Source organism: Battus philenor, unplaced genomic scaffold (assembly GCF_028537555.1).
Source record: "Battus philenor isolate CCGP_79_NKW_IND1 unplaced genomic scaffold, ilBatPhil1.0.hap1 SCAF_8, whole genome shotgun sequence".
In the NCBI taxonomy this organism is placed as follows: Eukaryota; Metazoa; Arthropoda; class Insecta; order Lepidoptera; family Papilionidae; genus Battus; species Battus philenor.
Window position 1 is genome coordinate 12317956 of NW_027181748.1, and position 12405 is coordinate 12330360.

General features: G+C 33.8%; 2 protein-coding genes across 2 annotated transcripts in view; both read right to left on the reverse strand.

Annotated features, from left to right (window-relative positions):
• Positions 1–4359, reverse strand: part of LOC137931535 (uncharacterized) — a 113554-nt gene extending 109195 nt beyond the window's left edge. The window contains exon 1 of the mRNA XM_068774957.1: positions 4180–4359. Within this exon, the coding sequence (XP_068631058.1) occupies positions 4180–4250 (71 nt within the window). The 5' untranslated portion in view covers positions 4251–4359. The remainder of the gene's footprint in view (positions 1–4179) is intronic.
• A 3810-nt stretch (positions 4360–8169) lies between these two features.
• Positions 8170–9423, reverse strand: LOC137931464 (uncharacterized). Its single transcript, XM_068774843.1, has 2 exons — positions 9184–9423; positions 8170–8334 (listed from the first exon to the last, which is right to left on the reverse strand). Exons 1-2 carry the CDS (start codon positions 9358–9360, stop codon positions 8170–8172), a joined length of 342 nt encoding a protein of 113 aa, XP_068630944.1. The 5' UTR covers positions 9361–9423.
• Between the last annotated feature and the right edge of the window lie 2982 nt (positions 9424–12405).

The following is a 12405-nucleotide window of genomic DNA, read 5'->3' on the forward strand; positions in this document are numbered from 1 at the left end:
TTCCATCGCAAATTATTAGTAAAATAGTACATAATCTTACGGATTTTTTTTACAGAAAGCTAATATAGTAGACTTTAATTAAACAGGGGTAGAAGTTATACATATATGATTATTAAATCAACCCAGTGAATATATTAAATTTTTTGGGTATTAACCCAAAAATGCATAACTTATCTCATTAATTATTATAAACAGGTAAGGATTTGTTTACATTACAAAAAGTCATTCCATATAAGTCGTTTGCACGGCGCGGTAGCGTTCTCTTGTTCTTATGTTTGTTTCTATTTTCTGCATGTTGTCATCTATTGGCGCTCGGAATAAACATCTGCCTCTTTCACTTATAAAAGTGTAATTGTAAGAACACTATATAGTTAGACCTGACATTGCTGCCCAAGTGCGAATTGCAGATTCCGCGGATGGGAGTGAGCAGAGGTCAACTTTAAACCTCTTTTGACGTAGGGAAGCTCCTTAGTGACTTGACTCCAGGGCCCTCACGAAAGAACCTCTGCTTGGACTGTCACTTGTTGATAATGCCGGATGGGTTTTCCTTCAATGCAATATACACATTTAGCAGGTCCAAGGGATTTACCTCTTGAGCACGTTAGCAAGAAAGATGATAGCTAAGAGAGATTGAAGAAGGTGTATTTACACATTTATGAAAAGTATTTACACTTTACATGACCCTAATACAACCGCAGTGACCATGTAACTAACGGCGTTCGAATTGAAATCGGCGTTTGAATTTGAAATGGAACGCGCAAGAATGTTTTAACTTAAAAGTATTGTGGACGTACTGGCCAACAATAGAGAGTAGGAACGCTACAACCCGTTTAGCGTTCCTACTCAACAAATTTGAACTCAGAAACTCGACTTGGTCAGTTACTATTACCTATTTAACATTGCTACAACTTCGGAAAGCATTATTGCAAACTCAAATCTTATAAAGAAGAGAGAGGCCTACATGTTTTGTCAATGACTTATAACGATGTATTATAAGAATGGTCGTTTAATTATCATGCAAAACTCAATCCTGTTGAGCTAATGACACGTTAAGTGACATTACTTTCCAAATCTTAGTGTAAATTGAGTCCTAAATAAATGTTAACGCGATATAAAATATTCTAATGTTGTTATACAATCCCAATCTCATAATTTTAGTATTCAGTCTGTTAATCATAAAATACAGTACGCATATGGTTGACTACAACATATTTATAAATGATTTATTTTCTTTTGTTATACTTTAAAAGAAGACGGTGACACATGGAGACAAGTTGTATACGGTTGTGAGTAAGATTTTACTTACGTTTCCATATAATAACTCAGAATTATCAAGTAATAAATTTAAAATGTTTATAGAACAAATACTTTAAAAAAATATATTTCAATTTGAAGGATTTTATAACTGATATGCTTGGGAATGAATTGCTCTGTTATTATACTAATCGCAAACAAACCCGTCTGTGCCTGTAGAATCTTCTTACATCAAAACGTGTTTAGAGCCTTCGAACGAGGAAGAAACTAGTAACAGGTCTAAGTTTGCCATTATAAGAGAGTACAATTTGATTACAGACTATTTTCTATCAAATTAGGTTTTCCTAGGATTCTTCTCGTGATCTATTCAAGTGATCACTGTAAATAGCGTGTGATAATAATATGAATGAATGAATACATTTACATTACATTCCTTATTCTACCGGATTGAAGTCCACTAAATAGATTGCTTAGACTTACCCTTCATGTAGTATGCAGTGCTTCGATGAGTTACCTTGCTTTAAATATTTTTATCCGTGAGTATCGGAGAGGTCAATTTGAAGAAGGAACCAAAAGGGCGTAATAGTGCTACTAAAACAGCCGTACCGCGCCTTAGGTATGGGCGGGGCGAGACGGGCCGCCGTCAACGCTATACCAGATGTTATAAATAGTATAGAATATAATACACTATAATAAGTAAAGGAAGAAACTCATCGAACGCATGTTAAAAGTAAGAAAGTAGTTATTTTATTAATCTATATACGAAATAGTGTTTTAACTTTCTTAAATTTTTATTCGTCTCCTTATATTTTCATCTGACACAAAGAGAAATATTCTAAAAATCAACAATTAATATATATGTCTACATAAGAGAAGAATAATATGAGATTTACTCTTTTCCGAATTGCCAAATATTTAAATAATCATTGGAACGAAATCGGCTCCATTAGTAGTTATTAATGTGTATAGCAAACGAGTGAAATATTTTGTGAAATGGTAACATGCGAGCCTTTAAGAGATGTTTGAAAATATGTTTGAAAAGGCTCTGTCAGTGTTAATGGATTTTACCATTTAAGACCATAAGTTCTGACTGGACGAGTCTAAGCTGCTGGCTACGTCGCTAAATACAGACGATATTTTAAATAACGTCTGAGTTTGTTGACGACTTTTTTTCAGATCACAACGTATTTTCAACTCTCGCACTTTTAAGTTACATTCTATCTGATTATTGTTATTATCAAATTAGACTCATCCGATTTTCTCCCTTTATATATATAGCTATGAATATGTGTATATATGTATATGTAAGTATTCCTGTTTGTATGTTAGACGTACACCCTAAATTGTCCTCTCTTTCATGTCTCTCATCTCCATCTAAAGGTTGTCTGGCAGAGATCGCCTGGAGCGATAAGACTGCCTCTTGTACAATATGATTTTTTTCCTTTTTTTCCCTTTATTTATTGTCTAAGGTGTACAAAAAATGTAAATAAATAATAAAAATAAAAAATGACCGGTATGTGTTTCATTTTTAAATTTTGATAACAATCACCCCCGAAGTACTTACATCAGGAGGGACAATCTAGCGTAAGTGTACAGTAATTGTAAAATTTTAATTAGCAAAACGCATCGGTTGAGTATGTATATAATTACAGATTCGCTTCTAGGAAATGCATTTGCACGATTAAAATAGAGTTTCCGTAGCACTATCAACCTTCCCGCTTTTATTTGTACATAACTTCTATTAAATTCTATTTATGTATTTCGTATGAGTTTATTTCCTTAACAAATGAGCCGGCTTACTATTTATTTACCATCAAGTGATATTCTACATACCTAATGATGCATAGTACTCAGTAATTTGAAATATAAACTCCTGATACAACACAGAGTTTGTCCTCGCAAAAATTGATGGTATTGTCTCGTTGCCCATGTGGATATTTGCTGTACCCTTCGTCGAGTGACAATCGCTTAAGTTTTTTTCGAGTATAGAACTTTTATCGCTTAAACGGCTAAATGAAACTTCAGGTTTCTAAGCGTTGGTGGTAGGAGTTTCTATCGTCAACCAAACGATGACGACGCCAAAGTGAAGTGGTCCGATGTTGCTATGGCATAGTAATAAAGCTGAGATGTCTTCGATTATATATAATATCAAGAGGCATCGGTGTGTTTTGTCGGAAAACCCGCGCTGATGCTTGTAAGACTTGCTTTCCACAAGTGAATGGTAAATAACTTAATTTTTTTAGATGGGATACATTTAAATGCTATCGATATAATGAACGATGGCTATGGTATTCGAATCGTTCTGAAATTATCAATTTAAACTTCAATAAAAATTGTGACCACTGATGTATCTGAAGACTAACTTAGTGCAGTTCCCGCAAATCCTTGTTTTCCTTCGGGCTAAAAGGATACATTTCACCTGGTTATACGTGTAACAGGTTGTTCATGTTTCTTTTATTTTCGATACAATAGTGAACAGCCTTGTTATACCTGATTGACTTGTTTTTAGTCTTTCGACATTTTTCTATACATGTTTCAGTAATTATCCTTCTTTTTGCCCAATTAAGGAAGAAATCGAAAAAAAAATTGTGTATTTTTAGTTGCAACTACTAACACAGTTAAACAGTTAATAAAATACAGTCAAACAGTCTACAATTATATATATCGTGTCATTAGACTTTCAAATTGAACTCATAGATAAGTGCAAGTATCAAACAGGTTCCGAGTAATAAAACAGTTTGTGTGAAACAACACAGTTACTGTTTAAATTCTTAATATAAATGAAATACCCTAATATTTTTATTTTAACATCAATATAGGAACGTATGTGAATGCATTAAACACTTATGAGACATACACATGTTTTATTATTAACACGTTGTTTATCATATTGTTTATCAGGAAATAATAAAAGAGTATACTCACTCTGTGTCGCGATTCTCCAATGAATTGTTGGATGGGCGAGGCACCAAGGGCCGGTAGCTGGAGCGGGTCATCCCAGTCCTTAAGCACGTTCACTTGGCAGGACGTACGAACCAAAACATCACACGTTAATTAGTCAGAGCGCGCCCCGCTGCCGGCGTCGTACTACGACTGACTGAGTGCCATTGTTTGGTTTTGTTTACACGGCCCGTTGATAACTCCTATCTATACATCGACGCTTATCACCGCATTGTTTCGAATCCTGTTAATACAAAAATATTAACTGTTACCAAACTATTTACGTTTACAGTCGAGAGTGAATGGAACGATCGATAAAATTAAACATGGGGTGAAAGCTCGCTCGAGGAGTTGAACCACGCCTCCGGCCCGGTCCGGGCAGCTTTCTTATTTAATATTACAACACCATCTATCGACGAGTGGGCGAACTAAATATTCACTTAACGATGTCACACGCCCTTAATTACATTTACTTGTATTGATTTTTTATTTTATTTATTAGTTTAAGTTACTTTTATTTACTTGTTACTTTACTTATATTAGTATGTATTTTTTAGAATATTTAAATTATAACAACAAATGCTAATACAGCGAAACAATATAATAACATAAAAGACATACCTATATTTTGAAAGTACAATAAATGTAAGTAATTGCTAAATAATTGCTTAACCCCATACTGTATTACGTAAATTCTTCTGTTTTGCATTTCGATAATCTTAGATAGTAAAAGTGTATACTAGGCATTAAGAAATATATAATATAAGACTTGGACATAAATTTTCAAAATATTGGACTAGACTACACTGTCAAGGGCGAGCCGTATAAGTTGATATGTAACCTTATTATTGACACAAAAGGAAATAGTTTTCATATCTCCTGCGTGCGCTAAGCAGTCAGTATTCACGATTGGATTTAGAGCCAAACACGAGTTAATGTAAGTTGAACTTTTTGATAAAACTTATTCTTATATTATCAAAAATCACTGACAATGAACAGTCGTGATACAAAGAAGATTTGCGTAAACGTGCAAACCTTTTTCAATGAGAATCTATTAAATTTTTAATCCGCACTGGTCGCATGGTGGATTACGCCCTTTGCCCTCTACCTTCGAAGTTTACGTTCTAACATGAGGGAACATTACAGGCTTATAACAGTTCAAAATAGAAGCCTTCATATGCAATGTTTTGCTCGGTACGTTGAACAAAAATATATTTAAAGTTTCCTTTTCATTCAGATTTCGTTGTTTTATTTATTCAAAATGAGAACGTGTGATTGTAAGTTACTCTTATAACTCAATCGTCTGAAGTATAAATTTGTTTATGCAATCTTTACAAAAGAGAGATTAAATATTAATTAGACTATATGTGAAAACAAAATTGGAGTATGTATATATTATATACATACACCAATTTTGTTTTCACATATAGCCTATGTCCAATATTTCCAATTCGCCAAACTATTTTGACCCTCGGCTCTAGATCAAGGGTCCTGTATATATTGATACATAATTAAACTTTACTGGTGGCTTGTTTATCTTTTTCATTTTGTTTCGACAAAGGCCTCATTTAATACTTTACGTGACAATTCGGCGAGTTATCTTTAAAGCTGTCACCCGTACATTCGGTTTGTCTACTTTTGCCTACCAATAATTAATAGTAGAAAACGTTTCTTTATTTCCGACACAAAGAATTAAAAAGAGAACCGTAGTAGGTAGGTTTAACTCCGTCAATTAGTATCTCGTCAATTAGTATTATTTCGCATGGCTTTGGTGATTCCGGAGGTCTAATTGAGCTCTCTGTGTTAAGATCTGACAGATGAGACTTCTTACCTACGTGTTAATGTTCGTAGTTCAGTCTGATTTTAGGTAGTATTATCTTATTTTGACTCAGCTGTCCGGTTTCCGTAACCAAGCGGTTCTGGGTTCATTTCTGGGTCAACTTTAATCTAGCTAACTCAGCTTCCCGAAAAATACAAGCAGACCATTGAGATACATTGGTAAACCGAGATGAGAGGTCATGTAGAATGGTAACACATGCTTCTTTTAGTCATGCCTTACAATGGGGACTGTCGGTAACACCTAAAGTATACAGATGTTTGTTAAGAAGGCCATGACCAGTTAAGAACCCTGCCATAACACGCCGGGGTCGCAACTGCCGGAGCAGGGTATTTTTGAGCAGAAAGCTTATAGTAGGCATTGCCTTTTCATTATGTAGGCATTGCCTTTTTATTATGTAGGCATTCCCTATAGTTTGTCTATTGTTCGATGTATTGGTTTCTATTACACTCCGATATGAAAGATCTGGCCCGATGTTAAGTTTAGATTTTAACTAAATTTAGTTCATGTCTTATCATTGAAAAATAAACAGTAAGAGAAGACAAAAATCAGTTAATTCTATTAATATCGGCAATTAATAAAACACCGACTGATAACTAATAGATATTAAAATTAATATTACAGCATTTTTGGCACACGACTTTGTATACACAAAAACCAGTTAAAAAATCATTATTTTTTGGTTACGTATTAAAAAGTAAAAATAACGGGATCTTGATGAAATGGCGCACTAGCGGATCTAAAATGACCCCTTACCGCATATTATGACTATGCACTAAAGTATGGCAGTTTAAAACCACATTTATTTGAATTTTATACGTATTAAAAATGTTAAACTTTATTTTAAAGAGCTAGAATTTTGCTCATGTTGTTAAAGATTAAATCCTTCTCGTGTCCATTTTAAAGCTTATCTTCAAAGACTGCTCCGAAATCGGATTAAGGTTGAGGTTTTTGATGCTTACGTTCAGTATGCAGAACGAATCAAATAAAACGAATCAACTAAGTAAAAAGCACTCCGAGAGCGAGTTCACTTTGAACAAGAAATTCTTTTTCATTTTGAGAGATACTAAAAGAACTTCAAGTATTATAACACTTGTTTTTATTATTTCTTTTAGAGCATGAACTAGTTTATTTAAGGCATTTAAAGATTAAATCACTTTTACAGAGGTTTCAGAAAGCTTAAGTAAGAAAAGGACCAATATTTAGCCGCTTCCGCAAATGCAGTGGTAGTCGTGCAACAAAGTGCACCGCCCGCCAGCCCGCTGATAAATGCGCATGCGGAGAACAATGCGAATTACACAATTACCATCGTTAAATCACTCAACGCGTGTTTCATCCCTCCACGGGGCATCTTCAGGAGTAATGTTACACCGATTAGTGCTAAACACAGACTCTGGCAGTGCACTTTGTTGCACGACTACCACTGCATGTGCGGAAGTTGTTAAATATTGGTCCTTTTCTTATTTAGGATGGACTTCCGCAAAATAACGCCTGATTCCATTAAATATTTAGAAAGCTTGTTTTGATTAAACGTGTATCCCAATTATACAACAATATTTTTTTTAATATATATAATTTATGTATTTATAAGCTGATTATTAACTACTGTTATAAAACGTCAATGTATAGCTCATTTGTAAGCAAAAAGTTTTCAAACCTTTACACCTACCTCCAAGCATCCTATATCAATCCTTGTTATGCTTAATCACGCGATAAGTTGATAATGACTTTACCGATATCCTTCACATTTATTTATATGTTTCGACACTATCATACAATTAAGGCAAAGTCGTCTGCCTCTGAACAACAACAGAACGCCGCCGCAACGGACATCGCTTTAGCAAACGTTGCCTGACTATCAAAACCCTTTATAATATTATTTCTGCGGGTTCACTTGGGATATACTTAATAACAATGAAATTTTCTAAATACAACTAGCAGTTAACCATGCGGTTTACTCCACACAACAGTGTTTTACTTATGTTAGGTCAGAGGATCACACTACACTTAAAAGTATAGACATGTGTTTTTAAATGCTTAAAACAATAAAAATGCTTTGTAATAAACAAAACTACGTTTATAAATATTAAATGTTTATTTGTGCGTGCAATTATACTAAAATTATATTAAAATATGTTTTAAACGGTTTTTTTCTCCTCTTCTGAAGGCAGTTCGTCTACTGTCGGTACGTCATTTTCTTTTGTCTCGTTGCCGGCCTCTTCGTCTTCTTTCATGAGCTTCTCCAATTCTTTGTCAGCGTTTAACAAATCTTCTTCAGTTATGTTTAAGTCCGGAAAGCGTTTCTGCGGAAACAAACAGTAGATGGCCTTGGAGTAAAAATTTTCGGCCTTTCTTTAAGTATAAAGATAAACTTAAATTTGTCATTGGATAAAGACATACGAATACATATCCAGCAACTTTTGCTAAGAGCAGGATCGAATAAGTCATTAGCTGATCAAGATATCACTTCTTCTAGTGAAAAACAAAACACTGGCCGTCATATATTAGTTAGTCCTGCGAGTTGGGAGGCCGCTAGGCTCTTAGCACGCTTAGAGGGACGCTTCATAGATTGTCTCAACGCTTAAGTCCAAGGATTTAGGTTTGAACTCGATATGTGTTTAGCATTCTCATACGACATTGTCCGAGTAGATGGAAGCACAGCGCAATAGGTGGTTATTATCGAATAATTTTTTACAGCAAAATTGTTTTCTGATGCTCTGTGCATTTAGGTAACCTCCGTCGATAATGCGTCACCGATGGATTAGTTTTTCTTTAGAGAGAGAGAGAGAGGGAAAGAAAGAGTGAGAAGGTGAGAGATAGAGAACACGTTACCAACCTCAATAATAAAGTCAGTTAATAATAAAATTATCTCTCGTGATAGCCATTGTGGCGAAAGATTCACGAGCCGGTGTGGGTAGGCCTCCAAAAGACACGCTGGAAGTCGCTGGATGCGGACATGGCACGACCCGTGATCGTGGCGAAATTCGGGGGAGATCCCATGCCTTGTGGGAACCTATTGGTGAATATTTTTTTTTCATTCTGAACTATGATTCTACAATATTATAGAAAGAATGCACGTTAACATCTCGCACCGATTTCGACTAGCCGTACAAAACGGACAGTAATAAAGAAACGATAGACAAGGTACAGACCTGGAGCTCTTTTAAAGTGGTCTGGATATTCTCATGCTGGTCTCGCAGCCTCCGGGGCAGCGTGAATACCGTGTTGAAGAGTCGCAGCATGAGCCAAGCCATCGCAGTGAGCGCCCCGTATATTAACATGGCCTTGGCCATCGACCAGTAATTCACGCCTACCTCTTGATGCTTCATCGTAAAGTTTCTAATTCTACTGTTATGAATATATCACGTGTATTTGATTTGACGGTGAGCCGAGCAATGGTGGCCCATTTCCCATTGATTCATATGATGTGTTATAATGAATTATTTATGTGACAGCTAGCTGAGAATTTATAGAGCTGATATTCGCGCATATTTTCTTTAATAAACAAACTTAACGTATAATTTTTTCTGGTGATTTTTTATAAATTAAATCTAACCGAATGTAATTATTTCTCCATTAGAGGATCATTGTACGATTGACAATTTTGACATAATCACTTAACATTAATAATTGCTATTTTTTCGGCGGTCATAATTGCATAGATTAAATTGAAAGGATATTTTATATAAAAACTTCTTGCACTTTTTTCATAGTTATTATTTGTGAACAAAATCTAAATAATTTTGTAATTCAAATGAACTGAATAACAAATTAGGAATACTAGCTTTCCATATAATACTGATCATTACCACCATATTAATTTTATAAAAATCCTTCGCACTGTTCTGAGTTTTTATAAGTTTTTTGTTTTTGAAACTTCTTTAAATAAACACAAACACAGGTCAAAACCATTAGTACATTTATTTAAGGTGTTTTCATGTGATTATCTTTCTTCTTAATTTGATTTTACCAGTTTATTTTATTTTTCGTGTTTTATGATATTAACTATAGTTTCACCTATCTTTATTAATTTATCTCTGCACCGGTTAACTGGTAGAGAATGCATTCGGCATTAAGTTCGCTGTTATACAAAAATATATTAAAAGTTTTTTTATAAGTAAATAAACTCAAGTCAAATACTTTTAATCACAAGTTCTCTATTAAAAGATTAAATAATAGTGTCACCTTGTAAAAAAATATATCAGTTCGTAGAAGATATAAGAAAAAATGTTGACACGTCTCAATCGATAAATCGATGTCAGGCAATTACCGACTGTGGGATTGCGACAAATGGTTGGAAAATAATCGCAGCGCCTAGCCTTTTTAACATTTGTTATAAACACATATCGATAACTACCCATGTACCCAAAGACTAATAAGTCCATATTGTATATATCGTTATCTAATTGAAATCAAATATAGTGTATCATTTGTGTACATCATGAATATTCCAAAGCCTGAATTGATACAATCAAGAATCAAATTAATCTGTAAAAGCATTGTACAACTTAACTTCTCAAAAGAGTACACAATAAACTAAACCTTTTTTATTTTTATTCTCTTTTACGAATATTGCCTTTACGAAATTATAGCCATTTATATATGTGCGTATTATGTGGGACTATTCCTAGGGCCGGTAGGTGTTGAGGTAACAACAACACGAAGTCCAAAGTAGAAGTGTGTTTATTCATGCTTTTCCTCTGTTGATGTTAATGCTGTTAGCCCTGTTTTTTACAGCTTCATAGGAACTGAGTTCACGGAACGGAGAGGTCCGTGAACTTTTATTCATTCGAGCTACGCCCGTATTTATAACGATGCAAATGAACAATTTCATTTCTGTGGAATTTCCTGTTTTTGACGCTAACAATGACGTAATATTGCTGCTATAATACCAATGTAAATAAAGAATTATATTTCGATGATGACGAAATGTTGCACTTAAAATTATATAAAAATATCTTTATAGATTTTTTTTCAGTTTTTGTTTATTACTGATTTTAATTTTTTTCCATGATAATTCAGAGGAATTAAAAGTGTGAAAAAGGTACTAATTTTAATGAGCCTATTTACTTTACATGTTATATCGGCGCGGGTAGTTCACCCACTAGGTCGACCGATGGCACTGTTAATGTCGTGGGAACTTGCTGGCTGCGGAAGAACACATACAGTAGAGACCTTTGGAAGAGGTTTATGCATGACACTTGACGTCTATCGCGTAACATGACGATGATTGAATGCAAGTTTTTCTTGTTGTAAATAATTTATTACTAATAGTTAAAGTTAATTGAATGAATAATTCTTAGCAATTTTCTAAGAAAAAATCGATCTGAAAAAATGAAATATTTTTAACACGCGAAACAATATAATAAATACAAAATGCTTACTGTATTTTGTTGCATGATTAATACATTTCTGTCTTGGGTTGTAGGACAATCACAATAGCATTGAATATAACTTATAGACGAAAGCGTTATTCGGTTGGCACTTATAGCAAAAACTATCTATGTTCTTACAAGCAGCTTTCAGCTTTGTAACTAAAGACAAAAACTAAAAAAAAGTATGAATACCTTTTTTTCCGTTTTCCTCGTTACCGTAGTATTTTGTATAGCTCATTAGCTGTCAGTTAATATATATATATATATATATATATATATATAAATATCTCAGACAACCTAAAGACTCAAATGTAGTAAGAATAATTGAATTTATTTATATATATACATAGATATTTTCAATTATATAATATTTCCGAGAAGCTATTTAACGACTTTTTTGTAATGTTTATTCCCAGAGGTGTTTTTAAAAAAAGATTAAAGTAGGCGTATCTAAGATTTACCAAAATTATAGAACAAGCACACTGTTTATTGAGTTACAGCTTTTTCACCCTCTATATATATATATATATATATACATATATATATACATACATATGTATGTGTATATATATATACATATATATATATATACATACATACATATGTATGTATAAATATTTATTGTATTTTAACTCTTTTAATGTACGTGTTACAATAGTTTGTACTTATTCTTATGATATATGTTTAATAATTGGAAATAGATGTACATTCCTCTCAGTCGTGCACTTTTATCGGATTGGTCGCGGTCGATTCCACCCACTGCTCTCGTTATAGAGCTCGGTGTTCAGCGAAGGAAGAGCATTTATTGAGTCTTAGCGAGAGTTTCAATATCATTTGTGCATCTTGTTGAAAATAATCAAGAGATCGCTTGCTTTGCATTACTAAACGTTCCATCGAGTGGGTGACATATACAAAGAACTTGAGGATTCGTACTTGTACAATCGAGGATAACTTCTTATAATATGTATGTGCATCTATTAACAACATCTGAAACTGGTT